Here is a 25668-nt window from a genome sequence, read left to right on the forward strand (position 1 = left end):
ATATTTATACATGAGAATCAACATTTTTTGGAGACCTCTAAATGCACTTTGAATTAAGTTTAGGTACCACAATTGCCCCTACCGTTGCTGCATATTAATTAATTGCTGACCGGCCGACTGCCTTCAGCTGGGCTTTGGTCACCCAAGTACTTGTTGGTCATTCGTTCGATTTTAGTTTGATTTTTGCTTTTGCTGGCTGAGGTTTCGGCACCGAGTTCGGCTTCAGTTTCAGTTTCGTTTTCTATCCAAGTGCTAGATCCGTGTATTTCATTGACAATGTTGCGATTGACCACCTCCACATATAGTTCCATATGTTTTATTGTCTTTTTAAATGTAAGCATACACTTGGCTTTGTTTTCGAATAGGCAACTTGATGGTAGTTTGATTCATAACGTGGGTTTTTTCAAAAACAAATAGTGACTCAGAAACTAATTCATTTTTTTGTAGGTCAAGCATAGATTTTTTGTTAAAATGTATTGTTAACCTTTTGATATTTTATCTGCAATATTTGTTATATGTATAAATTGGACAGTTTTTGAGCCTTGGTGACTCTCTATGTTTAATATTTTTTTATATATAGTAAGAGTTAGACCGTTTAAAACAAATTTAGTCCTGTACAAGGCTTATTTACATAGTTTATAAAATTGGTATTACTATTGTAAAAAAAGAAATTACTCAAGCGTTTCAACGTTCTTAAAACAACGAAAAACAGATTTTCATGGCCTTTGTTTTGTTTTTTTTTTTTGAGAATAGGTAGCATTAGAATCTTTAAACAAAATGGGGTGGTAAAGTATATATATATTATATATTTATATTATATATTTCATTAAATAATTAAAATATATATTTAAAATTCTTAGAAATATTCGATTAGCCCCATTTTGAGACTTTTTTTGTAACCCCAAAAAACTCATCCGTGATTTGCAGTATAGTCATATCTTTTAGAATGATTTCAAGGTCTAGAGACGCGTGTGCGCTTGGATTTGAATATAGAAAGCCTCATTATCGATCGTATTTCATATTTATTTACGTACGTGTGTGTGGTCGGTCATTAAGCGCCATTTAAAGATTCCATTTCTCCCGTATATATCTGCAGTTTGTGTGGCTGCTGCTGCTGACGACGACGTCCGCCAAGCCGGCCAACTCCAGTGAATCCAAGCCTACTAATGGAATGCAACACGTGACCAGCTTTGTGGACCAAAAACCGAAAACTGGAGCCCGTGAGGAGTTCGACTTCGAGCGGAATGAGGCGGAGGCTGTGAACTCGGCGCAGTTGCAGGTTCTCTTCGGCAGTTTGCTGCAACTGCCGGGTAAGGGGAATATGAGTCTGGAGTTATCCTTGGAAACGGATGACGAGCCGGTCAGTGAACGCAACAAGCTAGACGATGAGGTGGAGGCCACTGGGGAGCAGCACGAGGGCCTCACCGAATCACCGGATGCCTGGCATCGCGTCAAGCTCAATATTCCCGTCCTGGAGCCGGTCAAGCACTTGATCAATGCGGTGGGCGGCGGGGGAGTCAATGACACCCATGTTAAGAGCAACACCCATCGGCTAATCGGACATCATGGCGTCCACGAAACGCATCATCCCGCCGGGAACATCAGTTCGCCGGCAATCGAAACGGAGGAGGACCGGGAGACGGCCATCGACAGCACTGGCTTCGATGTCCTGGAGACTTTGGGCACTGCGGGAACGGTTCTCTTTGGCATTCTGCAGAACCTTCGAAAGCTATTCGCTGCCAGCGCTGGAAATGCCAGTACCGCATCTTCGGGCGGCGGCGGTGCAGCAAATTAGTTGGCTTCTTGAGGGGATTGTGTTCTGTGATTAATATTAGCCCTACGTTACGTCCATCAATCTTGATTTTAACTAATAAAATAAACGAAATATGATGAAAGTGACAAAAGTAATTGCGGTTTTATGTTTTAGTTTTGGGAAATTTTAATAACTAACCGACGGGAAAACCTTTACAGGTATTCGGAATTCCTGTATAGAGACTTCGCGATAGGAAAGTCATGGTATTGAACTGTATAAAATATTTTAGTGGCTTAATTCTATTTTGCAATACCACTTTTTGAAGGAACCTACATATTAAACTCGTAGCTACCGTCGTCAAAGTTGCGATTGCCGACCATTGGACCGCCGGCTCCCATTTGGTTAGGATTCTGGCCGCCCATCTGCGGGCGGAACTGGTTGCCTGGCGTGGTCTGGTGCTGCAGGAGCTGGCGAAGTCCGGGGTTGTTGTTGCTCATCATGGGTCGAACCATGCGCTGTTGCTGTTGTTGCGCCTGCTGCTGCTGCATGGCGGCCACGTTGGGCGCCACCTGTTGCAGCTGCTGCTGGAGATTAGGGTTAGGCACGCCACCGGGACCAACGCCCACGCCGAGCGGCATTCGCTGTTGCTGCATCATGTTCATCTGCATCTGGTTCTGCTGCATGGGCATGCCGCCCGGCCCAGGACCCGGTCCTCCGCCCGGACCTCCTCCGCCCATCTGCATATTGAGCTGGTACTGGTTGTAGTGCTGTTGCTGTGAGTTGTCCTGCTGCATCTGTTGCTGCTGCTGTTGTTGCTGTTGCTGCTGCAGCTCCATGGGCGATTTGCCCTGCTGCTGCATCATTTGTTGCTGTTGCATGTTGCCGTGCTGCTTCTGCTGGATGACTTTGCGCAGGCGCTCCACGAACATCGCCTGATTGTTCGGGATGAAGCCCAGGAAGGCGTTGCGATCGGGCGTATATAGCAGGATGAGGACCTTGAGCTCACAGGCGGGCAGGTTGGGAATGGATGAGAAGTGAACGCAGCCAGCGTATCCCGAAGTCATCATCTTGGCCAGCGAATCAAGTGCTTCTCCCGGAGTCGGTCGAAAAACAACCATCTTTGAGTCCTTCAGGAACTGGCCGCCGATGTTGCCCACCAAATGCTTGGGCATCAGCTGCATCAACAGCTTAGGCGGCCAGTTCTCAGCCTTGATCTCGGGCTCGCCGTCTTTGATGTTGGTGCAGACGGTGCACTGGAGCGTGTGCGGAATCTTTTGCTGATCCGACTTCGGCTTCTCTGACCACTCCAGAATTCCGGTCCAGATCTTTTCCCTCAGGGAGGCCTGCTCCTGCTGCGAGTTCGGCTGCTGTTGCTGCTGGGGATTGCCTTGCTGTTGGGGATTTGACTGCTGTCCCACTTGTTGTTGCTGTGGATTGGGCATATTGCCCGCATTGCCCGACGGCATCATGTTGTTGCCGGCATTAGGGTTGCCCTGTTGTTGTTGTTGCTGCTGGGCCAACTGTTGTTGTTGCTGTTGCAATTGCTGATGGTTGAGCATCTGCTGCTGGTTAAGCAACTGCATCCTCTGTTGTTGTTGCTGTTGGGCCTGTTGCTGCTGTGCCTGCTGCTGTTGCTGCTGCTGCAGCGAAGTCACGGTTTGGTTTGGCGGCGGCGCATTAATGCGCGAGATTAGAGCAGAGTTGGGATTCTGTTGCATGCCACCGCCTTGGCCGACACCGCCCACATTGCCTGCGCCCTGCATGAATTGCGGACGGGCCTGTCCCGGCTGATTGGGATACATCCAACGGTTTTGGCCGGGCACCACGTTTTGCTGGAAATTGGGATTCTGCATCTGGTTGGGCACAAATTGATTCTGCTGCTGTTGTTGTTGCTGTTGCTGCAAGAGTTGTTGCTGCTGAGGATTAAGAAGGCCGGCCTGGGTATTTTGACCCGGCTGCTGTTGCTGCATCGAATTCATGTTCATGACCTGGGGATTGCCTTGCTGCTGCTGCTGTTGTTGTTGCTGCTGCTGCTGCTGTTGAGCGGGCGTAGTGTCCATGGACATGCTCTGGCCTGGTTGCTGCTGAGCGGCTGGGTTCTGTTGCTGCTGCTGCACTGCAGCTTGGGCAGCGTTGGGAGCAGCCATCTGGGCCGCCATGCTGTTGGGACTGGGAGCTCGCTCCTTGAGGCTGTAGCCCTTGAGCAGCACTAGGTGCCGGATGTTCTTGGCATAGTTCTTGCTGGTAATCGGCTGATCTCCGTCGGCCTTCATGAACAACTTGAACAGCACCGGCATCTTGCGGGGAGCAATGATGGAGAGATTGATCTTTCGCTCGTTAAACAGCGCCGCCAGCTGTTCGCAGGATTTGCCCGAATACTTCCACGATTCCGTGGTGGGCATCTGGTACGGTGGACTGTTGCAGATCAGGATGCAGTGCCGCTGGACGTTGGTCTGGTCCAGCAGTTGGCGCCTTTCGCTAATGTCGTCGAAGCAGCCGTGGGCCGCGGCAAATCCCTCTGCCATGTGGGCACAGGACTCCATTCCGCCTCCAACTAGCGGCAGGCGTTCGATCGTCTCCATTACTTTCTGGGGCTGCAGGAAGGGTCCGTAGGTGGCGCACACGGGCTCCAGCAGATTGGCCGCGGTGCGGTAGACCACAATCCCGTACAGCGTGGCGAAACGCTCTGCGATGAGATACTCCCGCTCGTCAATGGAGCCAGTGGTGAAGTGCTCCAGCGTCGGCAGAATATAGTTGGTCTTGAGCTCGTTGATGTACGCGCCGTTGATGGCGCTGCCCTCGATGATGAAGACCACGTCGGCCAGAGGCATCTGGTCCACCTCCATGGTTAGCCCGGAGAGTGGGAGTTGGCTTTAAATGCGAAAACTTGTTGCAATAAATGCAAACTATCTTGTCTGTTTTTCGCTACTCTTCTTCTTTTTCTGCTGTTTGTTATGACTATCGACCTGCTGTTATCGATAGGTTGATTTGTGGGCATCAACTAGTGTTGTCTAGTTGGCTTAATACCAAAACTTAAATTGAGTCTATTAAATTCTGTTATATTTTTTACTTATGAGTTTTTAAAAATCTAACATACATATACAGTTTGTATTTTGTGGTATGGTTAGTATTAAATTTTATTTTATAACTTAATTTTTTGCGAAATTTATCACTCTATTATATTAAAAAAAAATTTTGATATATAAGTAAAATAAATATTTAACAAATTTTTAATGGAGGTTAATAATATTTTTCTGTTTGCATTAAAAGTGTTTTTTTTTAATAATTAATTGCTTAAATTGGAGCTGGTACCCCTTTGCACCACGAACAACGGGAACCGTATGGCAGCTCTGTCAGCTGTCCAGCATGCGCAGTTTTGCTTTGTTCATTTCACCTACCCGATGAGTCTGGCAGCCCCGTCAGCTGTTTCAGAGGTCCAACTTGTGCAGTTCCGTTTTGTTTAGTTCATTCGCCGATTTTGAAGAAAACGGACGTTGGCTGTTGGCTTCGCGTTCTCTTATCTAAGAAATTCGTAAAAAACTCATTCAAAACGCTTAAAAAGTGACCAATTACCAAACAATAGCTGGTGAACAGAGCAAAGTGCATGAAAAACGATCGTTAGGCGCGTTGGAAACAGACACAAGAGCAAATTGCGGGCTTTTTTTGGTGGCCGTCTCCGAAAGGGTGGCACAAAGCGGAAAGCCCGCTAAACGGACGTGCGAGCGCCTTAAACGCAGAGAAATGTAAATAAATAAACGTGTGACGCCGCGATATTTGTGAAAAGTCAACAAACACTCCAGTTGGCCAGTGAAAAGTGAGTGAAATCTGGGTAAATTTGTTCAATTTGGCCAATTTGGTTTTTGGACAGCAAAACAGCTGTTGTTTTCCATCTCGCTCTGTCTGGTTGCACGCTCCCTCTCTCTTTCGATTGCCATCTCTCTGTTTTTATTGTTCCTCTTTAGTTAGTCTTTTTGTATTGCAATGTTGCAAAATCGTTTGGTTCTATTATTATAATTATGCTCTTTGCACTGACGTCACGCATTGGCAGAAACCGATAATTTAGTTAGGCAATTAGCAATGTTTAAAGTGTAGATTAGAGTACAGCGAAGTGAATTAAATGGCCATGTGTCCACATCGTTTGTTATTGTTGCCTGGCAACATGTTTCGCCACATCTGCGTTTTCTTGTCTGGTTCCCCCGCATTTTTTTTTCCATGTTGCCAATAAGCAACTCTTGCCATTTGTTTACAACAATTGCTTTCTTGGCAAAATTAAAGCGCCTACATTTAAAACAGCAGCAGCAGCGGTTTGGGAGTCACACTGACTACCGATTGCAGGTTAGTTGGGTGTTACTACACTTAAATACACTTCCTGTTGAAGTGGGTGCTTAACTATCAGTTCTCAGGTGTGAAGTCCAACATACAAAACAAACTTAAGTCAAAGACATCATAACTTTTACATATTCCAATTCGCAATTGGTGTTTGCAAAACCCGTCGTGAAAATTCGTCATTATAATCTTTGATAATAGTTTTGCATAAGATTTGATCAAAAAGGTAACATTCTGTTAGTTTATACAATTTTTTTTTAATTTCGATGTAAATATCTCAACTGATAAATATAATTGTTACAATAACACTGGGATTTCTATACCCGTTAAAGAGTCACATGTTAAATTGTTATCTTAGGAAATCAACTAAACAAAGCGTGTTCAATGTATAGATTGTGTTTATTACATGTTACATGTTAAATTGTTATCTTAGGAAATTAACTAAACAAAGCGTGTTCAATGTATAGATTGTGTTTATTACTTATAAATTAATAAGAACATTTATTATCAGCTTTTTTATTTTGACATAATGGAATTTTTCTAATTGGATTACATACTCCAAATATTTTGTATTTACTTTACTCTCTAAATTAAAATCGTATAAACTTAACAGATGTCAATCACTAAGCACAGTCAACTTTAGTTTATATGATTTGGGTTAGGGTCTACAGAATTCGTTTGTTTTTTTTCTCATTCATACATCCTACTCTTCCGTCATGCATTTCTGATTTATGTGTTTTATCTTAATGCTATATATTTCGCAGATCGCAGTTGCTTGTGCAGTCTATTTCAAGATTTCCCACACAAATAAATATCATTTTTTATTGCACAAGCAGAAATTTCACGCCATATCTGCAATTTTAACCTATGGGTTCAAATAGCGGCAGATTTTTAAATAGCTTAATTGTATTTCTGTGTAATTAACAAAAATTTTAATCTTATTTAAACTAATAAATTAGGACGTCTTATCAGTCAAGACTATAGTCAAACTCCTTTGAATTGATTCTGTTCTCTTTGAAAAGCTTTTACTTTCGAAGTAAGTGCTCCGATAAGAGCTAGACAGTTTGACAGACCTATCTATCTGCCCGGTCAAGTGGTAACTAGCCGGAATTAGCTTGCTCATAATTTAAGAGCTCCCAAAAACACACATTAACCATTTGCCACTCGCTCTACTTGCAGTTTACTGGAAAACACGGGACAAGGAAACCCACTTCCGCGCTGACTATGATGGGCGAAGGTGTTCCCATTTTCAGCATTCTTATCGGGCAACGACTGCAGTATGATTGAGTTGGCCTCGCCTCCGATTCGCGGCTGGTTGTGGGTTCGGGTGGACCTTTGATGGTCTGGTGCGATTAGGTGGAGGCCAGGGAATGGAACATGCCCGTGGATATGCATAAGAACGTATCTGTTCAAGTCGATAGTGATTTTGCCTTATTGCTACCCAGTGGAGTTTATGAAATCAAGAAAATGGAACCGCGCTCCAAAATACGAACAATCATTGTATTTTGTCTTTTTCTGGCCATCGCCGGCATCATTGGATTCGGATACTTTTGTCAAGATCAGGTAAGCCCCAAAGCCCCTCATTAATTCTCATTGCGTTGACCATAAATTACTTATCCCTTGTTTTTTTTCTGCCCCTTGGCGCCAATGCAAATTAGGCACCCATTGGCAGAATGCTGAATTTCATAATTTATATTTGCCGTTTTGTGGGATTTTTATTGAAATTACCATTCATTTTTTTTGGGACGAAACTTGTTTGTCTACAGCACATCAATAAATTTATTAGCTCGAGGTTCGCATATATTCGCACTATAAATACACATCGAAATGTTTCCCAGCGGATTACAAGCATCTTTTTAATACAGAATATTTCTCACTGTTTATCTTTTTTGTGAGCTTTAATTAGACAAAACAAAATGTTTTGTTTATAACCTTTCGGTTGGCGCCTTCGGATTTTTTAAATTGTTTACTCAAATGTGTGAAAGAAGTTTGCCCTGAATGAGATTTTTGTTTTTATTTGGGAAATCTGTATTGTAATATAATACTATTGCGCTTGCTTTTGATTTCATAAATCTACAACACACGCCCTTTATTAAATGCATCTAATATTAAATATACAGAACTATTTTGAATTGTCCTATTTAGGTCACTCTTCACTTTCCGTCTAGCCCGTAAATCATTGGCGCACGCACTTGATTGAAATTTGTCTAATCTGTTGGACTAATTAGGCGTCTTCCACGTTTTAATGAATGATTTAATGGCCTAGGTGTAAAGTGCATTCGTTGGCCATAAAAACCAAGCCGAGAACTGACAATGGAGGCAAAACAGCGCATTAAATTCCACCCTGGGGAGACATAAACTCAAGTCAGACAGAATTAACTCAACTTTGGCATAGTGCGGTATGAATATTGCTGTGGAGATGTGGATTTAACAATTAATCTAGCTCGTGCCAGTCATGTCTAATAATAGTCTCGATAAATTTGTTAAAGGAGGTCATAAATTTCCAATGCAGCCCTAAAAAATTTTGCTCGAAAATGTTATATATGTGGCTGATGATAAATGTTTCAATTTTATTTTGTCGATCTTTAATTAAACAAGAAATAAATTCGTTGTTTCTTTAAAAACCGAAAACAAAATCAAGTGGGAGGGGCTTTAGAATGAGTTCAATGTCATGTGTCTGTGTTTTATGATGTAGATATTTTGTATATGTTTATTCTATAGATTCGTAAGTCAGCTTGCAGTATATATGAAATATTTCCCAAATTGAAATAGCGAGCAATATGACATAAATTGAGCGCAGCTGCCTCTCTTATATTTTCCTCACGCGATCTTGCCAGACATAGCGACGAGCAGGGCGTGGCCACGCCCATCTGCCGATGCCCTGTGCGTGCGTTCGAAAATTCGCCTTCTTTAAAAATAGCTTAATTAGTTGTACGCGCCATAACAGAAAACATGCTTAAATGAATAGTGTGGCGAAAGCCAAACATGAAAATGAAACTCATTCGTTGCGTGTCCAATGGAAAACAGACAGATTATTCTATTATTTCGGATGTGAGGGCGGCCCATTGCTGGAGTACTCAGATTTGTATTCTTAATGGGCCAAGTTAAACATAAATTACTCGGTCTCTGCTTATCGGAGAGTTGATGTGGAAGTATTTTATTCCCAAAATACTTGAACCCTTGGTACTTTGTCTGATTAATTACCAACGATTTTTAATTGTCCTTCCTTGGGGAAATTCGGTTGCAATTACTGCCTTTTTCAGATCATTAAGTCAGTAATGTTACTACTGTAAGATAGGGAAATTTTTGTTTATTTGTCTAATTCTTAAGAAAATGTGAACAACATTTGTGTATTTTTTATTTCTATAAAATGTGGACCTTCCTGATAAAAGACGTCTTTAACAACAGTTACGCTTAAAAGTGATTCGCCATGATGACTGGATTTTCAAATAAAATAAAATAAAATAAAATAAAATAAAGTAAAATAGAGATTGGCTTGTTTGTTATAATTTTATTTGATATTATAATACTTATTTAAATCTTTTATTAATTATTTAGATATTTGATTATTTTACTTAAGTTAGATTAGTTGCTTTCTCTGTAATTTTATAAACTCTTCTATTTTATATATTTCCAACCTTTTGTTATCTTACACAACTTTAAATGGCTGCTAGGAATTCGATAGTCTTTAGCACTTTAATAAATGTGCTAATACTTTGTCTGGCACTGTCTTGAGGTAGCCACAAATGTGTAAGCACAATCGGGCACTTAAACACAAACAAAATCGTTGACTTTTACTCCGAATATTCAGTTCTTTAGTTTTGGTTTGACTATTTCTTTTTTCTAATTTGTCTTTATCTATTTCAATTTATGCAAATTTTAAATCACTGAATATTTATTTAGTCTTGATAAAAAGTCATTAATTAAATGCCGCTGTTCGAGTGGCTCGAGTTGTAAATAAATTGTGGTTAGAAGATTTTGTGATTGTTGTGACGTCCGATCTGTAATTGTTTACGCCATCTTCGAATAGGGTCCAAAGTTCAATTACAGGTGTCTGTTTTTGTTTATGTATTCTTCTTTGCCTCTTTGGTTTACCTGATTGAATAAACAAAACCAATGCTTATTATTTCTGTACGGTTGCATATTCAGCTTTCATATTTGTTGCAGTGGTTGCCTGAATTTCTGACCAATTTACAAAACGTAGCTAATGAAATGAAAACTATTTATGAGTTTTTCGGTGTTGTTTGGCCTATTGTTTTTCGAAATGTATACCATTGCCCGCAATCCACAATGAAAATGTTTTGTTTTTAGTTTTTATGGCGCCTTTTCCACATATCTATGCGTTTTGTATAACTTTTTTGTGGGCTTGGTTTATTTACTAAATTACAGGGCATTGAACAGTGTATGAAATTCCTGTATTTATTGCTGTTTTTACGTCTCTATCAAAACTGCAAAACACTTGTCGTTACCGACTAGATCGTGCCAAACTTTGCTTCAGCTTTTGGGGCATAAAAAGTTAACTCCATGAATACATGTTTGGTTTTTGTTTATGCGTTTTATTAGCAAAGATTTGTTTGTTGCCTGCATTTTATTGTCGCCTTTTTATGGCAGCGTTAATCAATTTAATTGAGTGTGGGACTTATGGGTTTATACAGATTTTTATAGGAAATTTCGTAGAATGCTTTATCAGATTTGTCAATGAACATTTCAGAAATGCACCTCAAGATTTATAAAGCTACAAGAGACTTAAAATCTTTTTAGGGAAATTGAGGCCCTGCTGCGACTTAAATGTCTCAATTACCTTTAACTCTTTGTTTGCTAGCGTGTATACGGTTTATTGTGTGATTTAATACTGCAGTGTAGGAAATGTATCGTTTTAAACGGTGTGGCTCGCATTTAACGTGGGCTTTCCTTAAAATTTCCAGCGGTCTTTGTGTCAAACGCCCATAAACCGCTGGAGAATTCCCTGAATTGTTTTGGCTGCACGATCAAGATAAGTTTCAGAGGCTACATAACTATTTCAGGAACTTTGGCATAATCAATTAGCATTAATATGCCTGCCATGTGACGTCTTCATTACCCTCGAGTCAAAGACCAGTAGCTACAGTAGAAAAAAGGCACAAAAGCAGCCAAGAAATAAGACGAGGGCAAACAAAAACCGCAAAGCACATAAAGTCCAGACCAATTAAACTATCAGCCATCTGAAATATGTGCGGAAAGGGAGGGGAATAAAGAAATTCAAGCACCACACATGCCGCAAAAAAGCAAGAGCCGGTCATAACTCAAACCGCACATGTCATAAAACTTGTCGAAGGGCAGAATCCAAGGGGAAGTGTGTCAGGCGGCACTTTAATGTGGCCTCTGTGGGGCAAATGACTTTCCAGATTCCCGAAAAGCAAAAGACAAAAGATCAGCAGGGCATTATTCACGCCTGTTTGAAGTTAATTCATGCGCAAAAGATCAAAAAAATGGTCAGCCTGCAAATCAGATGCTCAGATATCAGTTCTCCTTCCATCCGAAAACCGAGCTCTAAGGATGCCAACGTCTTGAATATCGAAACCCCTGGACAAATTAGCCAACAACAAACGACCGAAATAAAAACCCGTTGACTGGTTTAGCTTTTCTTTGTGATAAAAGATTTTTGATAGCCCAGCTTTCGTTCTCCCTTTTTCTCCCCTTGCGAGAAACAGGTTTTGTTTTTGTCTCGGCAACTTTTATTTTGGTGTATGTGTTCGGGTGAGGTGTTTGTAAGGAATATTAAGTTTTAGTGACTATTTTAAAATTTAAAAAAAAATGCATGTATTTTTTTTAGTAGACTTCATTCTATTTCACTTTTAAATAAAGAACAAGTTATAAAAACATTATTAAAACACTATGAAGGGTGTTAAATAGTCTTATCTATTTCATGTTCTGTGTTTTTATTGAGTCCCTGAAGCCGGGTCTTCATGATGTTTTGAAAGCACTGTAAACTGATTGCCGTTTATGATCTTAAATGGCAATGCAGGTAGATAGGAAAAGTGCCGATGTATATAATTTTTTAAGCCTTTAGGACGTTCATCAAACGATAACATTCAGCGTCATAATCATAACTGTTTGGCCTTTTAAATTCCATATATTTTTCTTAAATTCCCATTCATGCCGTCAGAGATCGAAATAAATCTAAATTTGTGATGCCTTCAACTGCATATTGATTTGATTGAATGGAAACGTAAAATTTTTGGCGAATTTGTTTTGAATGGTCATCAGTGGTGGTAACAGATGTGCGCCGCCGGCATTTATAAAATTTCCAATCGTCTGTTTTTCCACTCTTGGCGTTTCAGAATCCATTTAGAATTATTCATTTATGTGCAAAATCATTGTGCCGCAGCAATTGGCAATTAGAAATTCAATTCAAACGTTTTGTAAAATGCAATTAGCGTTTTGTAATACTAATTGGAATCATTTCGTCGTTGCAGCAGCATGTGCATTTAAGTCCTGGCTAATTGGATTATTTTGGGCTCAGCATTATGCAATTCGGGCGTTAGGGAATCAGACAAGGTGAATTATCATTTTGGTGCAGAAACTCATGGTACAATGATTTGTATAAGTCGGACTCTTGTGAGCAGCGCTGAAGCCTGTTTATGGCTTAAAATATCTTAAAAATAAGAAGCTCTTAGTAATTTCTGTATAGTAAAGGCATTGTAAAATCTTCTTTGTTAGGCTAATGTGTTTTTAAATGAACATGAACATTAAATGTGCTCTTATTAACTGTTTAAAATTTGCATAGCTTTAATGAAATACATTGCTTATTTGGTAAACGATGTTTTAAATAATTGTAAATGTTTTTCATTGATTTTAAATGAACATGAACATTAAATGTGCTCTTATTAACTGTTTAAAATTTGCATAGCTTTAATGAAATACATTGCTTATTTGGTAAACGATGTTTTAAATAATTGTAAATGTTTTTAATACTTTTTCTACGACTTTATTGGCCTCAATAAAACATTCAAACTCACTTACTTTTGACTTTTTTTCTGCCCATTTGGGTTCTAACTAACAAATACCATTGCCAACAAAAAAAAAATGTGTGGAGCAGAAAAGAAAACGAGCAAATTTGTGTAATAAGCATCCAATTAAAACTTTTTCACACAATGCAACCCAACCCAAGCAACTAAAAAGTCTACGGACTAACATTGAATGCAGAGTGTCTAAAAGCGGGAAAGAGATGGAACTTTGCTCTCGACTGTCGCCAATTTAACGAGCTGCAAAAATGTGAGTTGGCTGGAAAAGCCGGGCAAAACCGTTAGTATTTATTATAAAAGGCAGGGGAGAGGGGGTTTGGGTGGTTAAAGGGGGCTGGGGGTGATGAGTGAGCGGTGGGGCATAAAGGATTTCCGCTTGGTTGACTGAAATATGAGCAGATTTTTGACAATGCTATACTTTTCTAAGTACATCGACACCGCCGCATTGCAAAAAAGATAAACCAACAATTCATTATTCTGCGTGGAAATGCTTTATATTTCATTCTACACACTAAACTCAATCATCGTCATCGCCATAATGACAGTGATAATTACAATCATTGTTATTTTCTTCCCCATATATACATTATACATTATACGTATACATATACATATATAGATCAAGTTGTGTGACAATGTGAGAGGCGTGTTTGGGTTTCGCAATTGCAAAATGTTTCGCTTTATGGTTTCTATCTATGTTTCTCCCGTTTCTCCCCGTTTCTGGTTTAACTTCTTCGTTTCGTTCTTTATGTGAGGGATTTGTGAGCTGTGATAAAAATAATCCATTGGCAGACGTTGGAAACAGAAGCCCAAAGATGAGAAACAATCTGAAGTTTTTGCACACTCCAAATGTTATGATGGTTTCATCGGCTTGGTGCCCAGTACTTTTTGGGGTATTAAGAATCTGTGCTGCGATACGTACCTTAGCAATCTCTCTTGTGTCTTAAAAAAAACGATTAACTTTTTGTTTTTTCTTAACCTATTTGATCAGTTTTCGAGGACAGAGTTTCAAAAAAGTTCAAATCGATTTTCTTAATATATAAATCAAACGGTCTAATGTTTTTTAAAGATTTACTCTGTATTGACAGTCCAACTACTTAGGCTTACATAGATTTTCAGTTTTGGAAGTTCAAGTTAACTAAGTTGGATTGCACATGATTTCTTGATCAGGACTTTACAATGATTATTTATCGACCTGTCTCTTACCAAAGAGATTTTTTTATATAGTTTGCTTTGAGAGTGAGCAATAAATAATGGGTAATTACGAGTCGGGACAATCGTTCTTTCTTCTTCATTTGTTTTTTTTTTGGTAACAATACAACACTTGAACATTGTTTTGCACTTGGCTATGACGCTGCTTCTCTTTCTATACGACACCCCCTAAGTAGCACTCACTCCACCACATCCCTGACATATTTTTCAGTTTGCTCACGTATTAATTGCTCAAGTGGAAGCGACAAGCAAAGTGAAAAAAATAGAAGTAAAAAAATCAATTGCCATTGACCGAAACATGTTTTTGATGTTTCCCAGCACTTGAACCCAAGACATACTTCGTATATACTCGTAAGTAATATGGATATCCTTAATGGTGGCTTTTTCTTTTTGATTTATGAAGGGTTTCTGTAGGTGATTAATTGGGTGTGGCGTGGGAGAGGGCAAAACAAATTAGCTGAAATTAATGACAGTATTGTGTCTGAAGTGTTGGGGTAATTTAATTAGTCGCGGTGTGCAAAGGGTAGGTGCCAAGATAAGAGTTTTAATTATGAAGTTTAGCTAAAGGAAAGTGAGTGGATTTCTTGGCGTTAACATTGCCGAGCTATCCTGTATATTTATATTTTCAATTGCTGCTTCAGTTGCATTTTACTTTCTATCATAAAGCCACTTATTCCGCCTCAATATTTAACATTCGTTTTCATTGCAATATCTTTTCCTTATCCTCTTTGGATTTTCTTTTCGCACAAAATCTATTTTCAGACTGATAAATCAGATTAGATTCTTGGACCTCCCAAACAGATTTTGAGTGGGTTTCCATCACCGCCAGCACACCCATTTCATCTCGGCTCCCCCACTTTTTTCTTAACCCAATGCTCTCTCCTAAACTCACATTTCCAGAGTGCGAAAGTTGTTTGTGATATGTTTAAAAATACAGTAAAACTTCGAACGGACGCACCAAGGAAAAGAAATAATCGATTTGTTTGTTTAAAAATAAGTATATAATTCATAAAAAGTTCTTGTTAAAACTGCAATGACATAACACTGCGACATAATCTTGTTAAAGATTTTATAGAATTTATTTTTCTAGCTCCATTTAGAAATATGACATAATTGAAATTCTTTGTGAAGAAACTATGAACGTTTACTGAAGTTTAGGCTGCAGAGATTACTACGGAATGAGGTTTATTCCAGGAAGTTGCGACTGTATATCTCTTCTGCCGCATTGGATACTTCTTGCAATTTCCATCAATGCAGACATCCGAGGCATGAGCTGCATACCAAACACGCACAGGCAGGCTTCTAGACGTTTAGGTGAATGTCTGAGGATTTGTATATTTAAATCTGAGGCACTCCGTGAATGCCGATTGCATACTGGCCACTGAAAGTGCTTCACGGAAGTCGTAAATTGCCTCAAGAAATCGAGCTGACCGAGGACTTTGAGGGAGCGGTGCAAATGTCAATAGTGTGAAGCGAGGGCTATTTATATGGAAATATCAAACGATTCCCCAGATAGATACCGAAGCACAAGTGTATTTATAGGCGCAACCCATTAATGGATCTCAAGAAACTCCCGTCCCTAAATCTGGCTATCTGTTATAGTTCAATAGCATTTGCCACTCATCTTTTCATCTTGACCGACAGGCCATCAGCAGATGCCGTCTGCCACTGCCTCAAGCCATTCATCATCGCAACTTCAAAAAGTGCAGCCAACTTTCAACACCCCATAACGAATGGCCACTTAGACAGATTCGAGATGCCACACATTCACCAGACTTTCGAGCGACTGGCTGCCGGAATTGTTACAAAAATGTGTTTGCCTATTTAGCATAAGCCGCTCAAGTGGTCGAGAACAAAAAGAAAACAAAAGACACTACACAAAATAAAGGAAAATCCATTCAACTCATCGAATCTCCTCGAATTAAATTCCAAATGCAGAAAATTGAATTTCGGTTTCCACTCCCTTTGCCACTCGGATTTTTCTTTTCTCCTTCGATGATGTTTGTGTTAAAGTAATACCCTAGCTTGTTTGTGATTATGTTGAACATATGTTGACAAAATCAGAGGCAAGGGAAACCGACCCAAAACCGAACATGGACCGCACACGAGAACACAAAAAAGCAATTGAGACCAAACGGAAGCAGCCTCTGTCCGTCTTTATGTTTGGCTTATTCTTTATTCTTTATTCTCCTATTTTTCCTTTTCTACTAAAGAATACGTTATAGTTATAAGTATGGTATATGTTTCATGGGTAGTAATGCAATGCAGTTTTAGGTAATGGGAATTGGAAAATAGTTTTATTTATTTGGAAATATTCATATAAAAAGTACTATACATAAGGTCATGTTTCTACTTAAAAATTCATACTTAACAATCTTATGTTAAAATTCTTGTTGTTCGTTATCTTTCAATTAAATTTTTTTTTAATCATAACTACTTATGGTTCTTAAGCAAGCGAGTTTCTTCATAATCTGCCACAAACAATTATTGTTCTGTTGCCAAAAACTTTGCCCATTCTATTCTTTCCTTTTATTTAAATGGGAACATAAATTAGAGAAAAATGCTTTTTCAGCATAGAAAAAAAAAGTTCTGTGGTGACTTCTATTCATATTATGGCCTCATTGTATCCCATGCAAATTGTCACATGAATATGAATGCAATTCCGCTGTTGCTGTTGCTGCAGTTTAAAATGCGTACTGGGGTTACTGGAACTGGAAATGGAGATGGAAATGGAAATGGCAGTGGGATGGGGTCAGGCGACGGGGAACGAAGGAGACGGAGAGCTGGACAAATGGGCGGCCAACGAGGCGTTGAGGCCCCGCAGGAGTCATGCAAAATATGTAAAATATATACAAAAAAAAACAAGGCAAAAAAAGAAAGTTTTGCCCTGCAACCACGAATTCAGACACGCTAAACAACAATTTTTACATTTTAGAATTTACGAGAGATTTTTGCTCATAGTTTTAATTTATTTTTAGACATTTTTTATATGTCAGAACCATGGCAACTATTCATATTTTGCGTAACAAAATTGGGAACTAGAGCAAACATTTTCAAGCCAAACTGATAGGAATAATTAAAAAGCGTCTTTTTGTTGCATACTTAAATTCCGTATGCTTGCCTAGTCCCTTCAGACCAATAAATGTACCATTTGAGAGAGTATTTGAACGAGGGACAGAAGAATTAAATCGTCTCTATGCGTCACGCGGCATTTGAGGCAGTTTAGTGGAACGAAGAGTGAAGCTGACTCCAATGACTCCGACTTCGGCCTGGCATTTGGCATTCGGTCGTTTGTCGTCACTTGAGAGCTAAACGAATGCGGGTTCAGTAAAGCAACAAAATAATAAAAAAAGAAATGAGACAACGCAACAACAATGGCAAAAAAAGAAGGAATTAAAATTGGCATGGGCTGCCAATGAATTTAGCAATGTGGCAATGTCAATGCACTTTTGTGGTTACGAAAATAGACAACGGGTTTCAAGAGGAACTCCATTTAAGAAGCGAATTTGAAATTGAAAAGTAGCCGATCCCAATTGAGAACTTTTGAAATACTCGCAGGCAAAAGAACATACGAAATTCTGGCCCAACCAAAACATTAATCTTTCTAACCCTTTTCTGGAATTCATAACCAAGAAATTTACGTATGCCAGCGACATACGGAAATGTATAATAAAATTAACAACTTTTATTAACAAAACAGAAAAATCTACAGGTTATTAGGCTTTGAAAATTTCGGTGGAATTGAAAACAGTATTTAGGCATTGCAGTCACGACCCGGTTTCCTGTCCTCGAAGCATGGACAACAAACAACCAGCCTAATATCTATTAACACGTTCTTTTCTGTTCCCTTACGCCTGGCCTGAGTTCAGATAAGATCTGGCTCTGCCTGTGCCTCTGCCTGTGCCTCTGCCTCTGCCAGTGTCCTGTGGTACGTGGCCATTGTTTGCAGTCCCCACGAGACCCTTGCACACCAACCCACACACCTACACACTTTGCCGGGGCTTAGGCTTTGTTTCTATTGATTTCCCCGGACCTTCTTTGTGGCGATATCCTGTGTTTGTGCTGGACAATTGTGTGTGTGGAGTACATCTACCTAAGAGTGCAACTAAGAAGGACATCAGCTGCCACAATGACAACGGAAAGGTGTCGAATCAGGAAGGAAATATCGATTTCTATTTATCCATCATCAAAAAGTATTAGAGCGTGTTTTGTTTTTAAAGAGTAAACAGGAAAGAAAGCAGACAAAACTTTTAAAAATTTCAGCCAGTAGTTTTTTGTTCTGCTTAATGCTAATAATTAAGATATATTTAGTCCTATATTATATCGTTTAAAAAATAAACAAAACTTAAAGGATTTATTCTGTACTGCACATTAATATATTCGTTTACTAGGCTGGACGTTCTTTAATAGCCATCCTTAAATTGAACTTAATCTCTAATGAAGTGGAGGTAATTGAAGCGATAGAAGTGGCTTTGGACTGTAAACTCAAAGTGGTCCGTGTCAAAGACAAGTTGCATATTATTACACCTCAAAGGCTATGATGTAATTGGTGTCTTTAATTTAATTGAATTTAAAATTTTACTTGTTTGATTTAAAATAGTCCAAATATAAACTGAAATGTAGCAGATTGAAAAAACAACTAGATTAAATTTCAGGAATTATATTTAAGTGAATACTGACCATTAATTGTCTTACTATCAATCAACCATTATTGAGTTTACTACTATACTATACTGACTTTATTAATATTTATTCAATTTATGTATTTATGCTTGTGCCTCTTCAAATTCACTTAACCCGCAGATCGTCAGGACTGGGAAATTATATAATACAAATGTCGATTATCTTAATCTCGCTCTCTTCGTCCGGACTACCCATCAATCATGTTTGGCTGTCTGCTCGGGGCAAATGCCACTTCAGCATGTCCCCATCTTGTTGGCAGCTTGCTGCGGGATCCAAGGGGTTAGAGATATAGGGGTTGCGGGTGGATGTGGATGATATATGTACGCATGGAACGCATTTGTCCCAACCGAGTCGCCCCAGTGAACTTCGAGTGATGGGGCGGTGTGGGAAACATTGTTCTCAGGCCGGACAGACGACGTTTGTTAACATTAACTACACTTAATTCAAATTGCCAGCAGTCATGTCACATAACAACTCCCCGTTTTGCCGCTTTTCACCGCCCGTTAACGTTGAATAAATTACACCATAAAGCTGCAAATTGTCGCCAACAATTGAAGAGTTGCGCTGTGCGTTAAATTGCATAAAAACTGCAACAATTATCGCATGTGTACAACAATTAATGACCAGCAAGTGATTAGAGCTCCTCAACTCTACACTTCATTCAACTGAACTGACCTGGGGGAAGAAGAAAAGAGTTTGTATTTCCACAATTTGCATTTGCAAGGCGGCTTCCGTGGGGCGCGTTTCTTTAATTGCCGATAAGCTTTTCTGTAATTGTTCTTTGTGTTTGTTTGCTTTTTCTTCTCGTTTTTCTTCTCTCCGCTTTTCCTGTCCAGTTCTTCTTAGTTCTTTATTATTTGCATGCCTGCGAAGTGTTGAAGTGCAGCTGCAGCTGCTTCAGCTGTCGACTCCAAGTGCTTGGACGCGGGGAAGTCTGGAATGGATCCAAGTAATTACCAAGTAGAGTTACTGTTAACAATGATTTTACAAATTTTTATTGGTATCGTTTAATAGTTCAAGCTACTAAAGCTCGATTAAGTAAATTAACGTTGAAAATTATAGTACCATTTATTTTTATTTGCTGACTTAAAGACAGCATACTACAGTCGCAAAATCAAATATATTAATTAACTTCGTCATTAAAATTAAGACTACTTTAAGGGAGAGATATATTTAAAAATTCTACTAACCGAGCACCCACCAACCTTTAAATCTAATTAAAGTATTTAGAATTAAGAGCAAAATTTAACCTTTTCAATCGCTAAACTCAACATAATGCCCTTTCAGGGAACTTGACGCACATTCCCAAAAATTCATGGCACACGTGTCATTGTCAGTGGGGCAATTTAATTAACCCATACGACATCCAGTAATTTGTTTGCACGACCCACCTTTTCCAACGGCTGCGTTACATTACCAGGATAGCAGTGTGCTCCGTTCACCTTTCACCTTTTAGAAACGCATCGCATATAAAACTAATTTTCTACGACTGAATATTAAAAGCAATTTTCAGCCTAAGATAAGATTGGGTCGGCAGCTGTGGCTGTGTATCCCAAATGGGGCGAAAACTCAATCTTGGCAGGACGTTTTATTATGAGACAGAGGATTGGTTAACCTTTCCCGACCTTATCAATATTCATAACTTTTGCCGGTCGGTGGAAGTATGTATCTCTAAGATATTTTCGTCGGTGCTAAAAGAGATTTATGCTTTAAGTTCTGTCCTCCCCCGACGATTGATAAGATTTAACACAAATTGTCTGCGGCACATAAGCCTCGAACAATTTCTGGCGCCCCGGTCCTCTTTAATTTAACGCCACGCCTAGCTTCAATCTGGGCCACTCACTCACAATCCAAAAAACCGAAAGAAATGAAGAAAACATTGAATCAGCATAAAATCTACATTATGAAAAGCTTGAGCTCCACGCTTCGAGTACGAAAATTTTATTAAAATTATCCACCCCATCCGGAAGCCTGTAAAACGGCATGCGGCAGCCCGATTTTGGTCCTGGACTCTTCTACCTGGCCCGGTGATAAAATTAATAGCCTACGCCTGGTTTACGACATCCACACAGACAACGCCAACGAAAAAAATAGCTATTGCCTCGAAAAATGTTCAAAAGCTTTTTTGGGGGATATTTTTCAGTCCTCCAGTCTTTCTCAGGCCCAAAAATGTTCTCCCTGCCATCCCTTTGATGGCAATCACTAGGCTTCATTTCATGGCGAGGCAGACACGAAAATATTCTAAGTAATTTCGGCTAAAATATGTTCACGATAGCCACGGATAGGCCATGGCTATGCTATGTGGCTAATTTAGTTGGTTGGAGCAGAGGCAGCAACAAAAATGTTAACTGCCATCCATGGCAAAGATACTATTTAGGCGGAATTCTGCCACCAGATTGTATCAATGTGGGACAATCTACGACAGCTACCAAGCCTGGTTTAAGATTTTTGGACTCAAATACCAAATTTTATTACATGCCAATGAATTTTGGAATATGTAATATAAGTTTCAGGAAGATTAAACATTCTAGTAGCTGACTAGTACTTTTACGTACCCATTAAAAACTGATTTTAACTTAAGCCATTATAAACCCATATAATTTAGTTAAATTTCATTGATTTCAGTATTTTTGCTTATAACAAACGTTCAAAATCATAAACATTTGACATAAGCCAATCCTGTGTATAGTTGAAAGTTCGAACAAAACATTTTTGTTTCCATATTTGCCTAGCATCAAAAGAAATAAAAGAATAACCCAAAAACACAAATATTTGCGCGAAAATAAAACTCGTTTTTAATATTATCCCTCTTTCATTTTATGGTGGCAATAAAAAATTCATCCTTTTTGTTACAAGTCAGTGAATCCGGCAGCCAAACGCGAAGGATGGGTGAAAAACGTGGAAAGCGTGTGAAAAGGAAAAATAAAATGCAGTTGCATCATAAGCCTGAGTTATTGGTGCGAGAGTTTCCATTTTTAATAATTTCCATTAACTAAATACTCGTTGAGGTCTGCAATTTGTTTTTTTGGTTCGGTTTTTTGTTTTACCCTGACCTCCATCGGACTGGAAAATTCGAAATAAAAGAAAGACACCCGACAACAAAATGGGGAAAAAGGAATTGCGTAAGGAAAATTCGCTTGTAGGAAATGCGGGCATCAACTGAGGCATCGATGTAGGTCAGTGTATATGTCTATATGTATATTGTTGCTTGTTCACACTCACACACTGGGAGCCAAAGTCAACATGCACTTGCACCGCATGATATTACACATTCGCTCCATGGTACGGAAAATGGGAGGGCGGGAAATTGGGACGACAGGCAGTCTTTGCCAAAGCCCATTACCCATAAAAGTGTGTTCGGGTTTTTAGCGCCTTCGCCTTGCCCCAACATTCGAGTGTTTGACTTGCCTCACTCACTTTTTTACTCTTCACTATTTTCTCCCACTTTTTGGTTAATTTCTGTAGTCCACATTTTTATTTTTTTTTGGGGCCATGCCAACGGAGGGGCAAGTGCAAGTAATTGTTATAATGGTCCACGAATATTCATGGCCTGTGTGTATGTGTGTTCCGGTTATTTACCTACTTTACAATGCGCCACAGTTTCCGCATAGGGCTTTAATTTTCCCTCGAAAACTGCGTCTGTTCCTCGGCTTTTTCCTTCAATTAGCAGCAAGCATAATTGCGGCTTATTTACATTCTTTTCGGGTGCAAATTTTAGTTGCGAGCTGGGTTAATTAGACGGCTCGTAAATTATGAAGTCAATAAATGTGCAAATTGGTGCACAAACTCAAACGAAAATGCTAAATGGCGTTCAGCTTTTATCAGATAATTGTCGATAAGAACTGCGATGTTATACGCTTTTAAATGTATTTGGAGTAATTGTTGTATGTACAAGAATAAATTGCATACTAAAATAGAATTGGCTGATAATAAAATTTTCAACCTTGTTTACTTGTTGTGTTTGCTAATCAGTTAACTCACAAAAAAACATGTTTAAACATAAAATAAGGATATTATTATTATCAATTAGGCTAGTTTTAATTCAATATGCAAATATTCCCATTTCATAGGAGACATACAATAATGCGCACTAGCAAATTGAAAACTTATTTCAAAACTTATAAAAAATTGCCAATAAATAATATGCTTTGATAACATAATTAATGGACAAAACTGTTTGTTTATTTAATGCTAAAAAATGTAAACACAATGTTGTATTTCCCAACCTCGATTACATTTTTATAAGAAAATACATATTTGAATAGCAACAGCCATTATAAATAATATGGTTTGATAAAACAATTGAAACAAAATGGTGTATTTATATAATGGTAATATTGTATTCTCAACCTCCAGCAAATTTCTCTTACAAGTAAAAAACATATTTGAATAGCAATAGATACAAACTTCAAAAGCCATTGAAAATCAGCAATGACGCTTTTGTTTTGGCGCCAACTGCCTAAAACAATAAAAAGGTGGAGGAGAAAAAATCAAACATCCGTATAAAATTTATGCTGGCGCCAGTTTTCATTCAGTTTCCATTCGCAAGGCACTCATTAAAGTCGAATAAAAGTTGGCTAGAAAATCTCAAACAACAGCGGTCGCAGCGTGAAAATGTGTTAAGCATATGCAAACTGTTGGGGCGACAAAAACGTCAAAGCGACTAGACAGTCGGGGAGACAAACTGACGCGTTGACACAGCCACAAAAAAAAGGCAAGTTGCGAAAAAAATGGTAATAAGATAACAAAAGATAACTAAACAAAACACCAACTCAGAACACCGCCACAATGTCATTAATTATATTCCATATTTACGTTATGCTCTGCCGATTGCAAATGATAATTTATCTCTGCGATGTGCATTGATAGCATTCAGCCATCAGCCATCCACATGTGAGATGATAGAGGGGCGTGGGGTCGCGTTAAGCGGCTTGTTGAGTTGGCTCCAATTCCAATATCTCTCGCCTTCTCCGGCTAATAAATCATTTCGTTTATGACCGCCGACGTTGTCGTTGAATTATTGGCGACAATGTGGCAGCTTTTTTCCTATATTGGCGCCGACACTCCCAGCTCCCGACTTACCCGATTTCGCAGCTCCCATACTGACAATGACGAAGGCCAACTTGAATCTTTTGTACGTCTTCATATACTGTGCATATATGTACGCATGATTTTGTGGGAATGTGTTTAGGGTGTTGGCTGCCGATGACTTGCCGTTTAGATACTTTTTTAAGGACGCTATTAATTAGGGATTGCTCAGCTACTTTTAAAGAGTTAAAGCTGTAGAAGAGTTTAAATAGAAGAAAAAATATAAACTAATTTTTTCCCATTTAATTTTCTAATTAAGGTTGTAAGACTAAGCGAAAATACCTTTGAACTTGTTTTCTACTCACCTGGCCGACAACCCTTACAAGCCATTTGACAAAGCTGTGACCCAAAAAACGTAAATGAAAGGCAAAAACTGAAGACCCAAAAAACTTTTTTACCTTAAGCCTTTAAGTACTGGGAAAAGTTAGACAAATCCCTATTTTTCTAATGGGATGGGGGTAAGGGGATTGCGTACTTAAGTAAACTGAATTGAAATAAAACTAATTGCTAATTGAGCGGCGTGGAAGAAGGGGATCAAACCCAAACCAAACCAAAATTGGGCTAATGGCCCAGAGTTGTCTGTTCCGATGACGTGTAAGGAGTCAGTCAGCATGGACACACGTAATTACCATGTTCGACGGAAACAGTGGCCAACTTTGGTCTGTCCTGTTCGGCGCTGTCATTTTCGCTCCCTTTGCCTTTAGTTTAGTTTTGTTTCGACTTTAGCTGCCCTACTTCAACGTTTTAAATCCTTTTTTATGCTGCCCCTAGTTGGTTGCTATTGCTTGTTGTTTTTGGTACAACTCGTTCTTTTTGGCCATGTTGTTCGTTTGCGGCTTTCTTGTAATTTAATTTTGCGGTCAACCGACATGACACAGGAAGAACGGAGGGCATAAAGTAGCTGGCAGCCCGGACCACAGGCCATCGCCACAAAAGCATCCTTTTCTAGCTACTTTCCTTTAATTTCATGCCATGCCTGCTTTGGCTTCTGATTTTGTTTTAATGCACTTGCAAAATGATCTTTTATTTCAAAAACAGAAAACCAAAATGGTGGGCTACGAAATTTGATGTTTTGGTTCTTCAAGAAATATTAATTACTTATAGTTTCAACAATTAAACGTTTATAGATATTAATAATACACTTTTAATGAACCCACAATATTTATTTGTTAATGTTAATGTTAATATTATAATACGAGACTAAAATAAAAAAAAAAAGTAAAAAAAAAAACAATTTAGAAATGGTATTGCTTTAGAATTTTACCTATTGTCCAGGAAATTTTTGCAATGAAAAATGTGATAAAATCTTCACACCGTTTTTTCGCAGTGTATATATGCTAGAAGACGCATTGCAACCATTTTACAGATTTTGCCTGAATTTCTGTCAAGAGCGTTAGCGACGACGTCGATGTTCGCGTTGACGTTTCCGGTGATGTTGGCACGTGTAACAGCAACATTTTGCTTTTCTTTCACGCTTTTCTTCCTCAAGGGTTTTTTGGTTTTCTAGGGGTAGGCTTTAGAGGGTCTTTGTGAGTTTTGACACTCTTTTCGCATTAATGACGTGACACGAGCAACATTGTTGTCTTTTCATAAGGTGAATTT

At 39.0% G+C, this 25668-nt stretch overlaps 3 protein-coding genes across 5 annotated transcripts in view; 2 read left to right on the top strand and 1 right to left on the bottom strand.

Annotated features, from left to right (window-relative positions):
- The first annotated feature begins 198 nt into the window (after positions 1-198).
- Positions 199-1908, top strand: LOC128252250 (uncharacterized). Its single transcript, XM_052979839.1, has 2 exons — positions 199-333; positions 1097-1908. The coding sequence occupies exons 1-2, from the start codon at positions 277-279 to the stop codon at positions 1793-1795; spliced, it is 756 nt and encodes a 251-aa protein (XP_052835799.1). The 5' UTR covers positions 199-276; the 3' UTR covers positions 1796-1908.
- On the bottom strand, positions 1886-4716 carry LOC128252248 (mediator of RNA polymerase II transcription subunit 25). Its single transcript, XM_052979835.1, has one exon. The coding sequence runs from the start codon at positions 4597-4599 to the stop codon at positions 2083-2085; it is 2517 nt and encodes an 838-aa protein (XP_052835795.1). The 5' UTR covers positions 4600-4716; the 3' UTR covers positions 1886-2082.
- A 483-nt stretch (positions 4717-5199) lies between these two features.
- Positions 5200-25668, top strand: part of LOC128252980 (heparan-sulfate 6-O-sulfotransferase 2) — a 78865-nt gene continuing 58396 nt past the window's right edge. Inside the window, exons 1-2 of one of the 3 annotated variants that reach the window (XM_052981232.1) lie at positions 5200-5582; positions 7259-7642. In XM_052981232.1, the coding sequence (XP_052837192.1) occupies positions 7457-7642 (186 nt within the window). In that variant the 5' untranslated portion in view covers positions 5200-5582; positions 7259-7456. Of the gene's footprint in view, positions 5583-5900; positions 6089-7258; positions 7643-25668 lie in introns of those variants that run through there. The other 2 variants (XM_052981231.1, XM_052981233.1) reach the window with 2 other exon arrangements.

The sequence above is a fragment of the Drosophila gunungcola genome, chromosome 3R (assembly GCF_025200985.1).
Source record: "Drosophila gunungcola strain Sukarami chromosome 3R, Dgunungcola_SK_2, whole genome shotgun sequence".
Taxonomy (NCBI): Eukaryota; Metazoa; Arthropoda; class Insecta; order Diptera; family Drosophilidae; genus Drosophila; species Drosophila gunungcola.

What these genes read in the sequence shown, in the direction of transcription:
- LOC128252250 (XM_052979839.1), top strand. Translation starts at nt 277, where the DNA reads ATGTTGCGATTGACCACCTCCACATATAGTTCCATATGTTTTATTGTC. An exon ending in GTTTTATTGTCTTTTTAAAT is followed by an intron (nt 334 to 1,096) that starts GTAAGCATACAC and finishes ATATATCTGCAG; the next exon opens with TTTGTGTGGCTGCTGCTGCT.
- LOC128252248 (XM_052979835.1), bottom strand. Translation starts at nt 4,599, where the DNA reads ATGGAGGTGGACCAGATGCCTCTGGCCGACGTGGTCTTCATCATCGAG.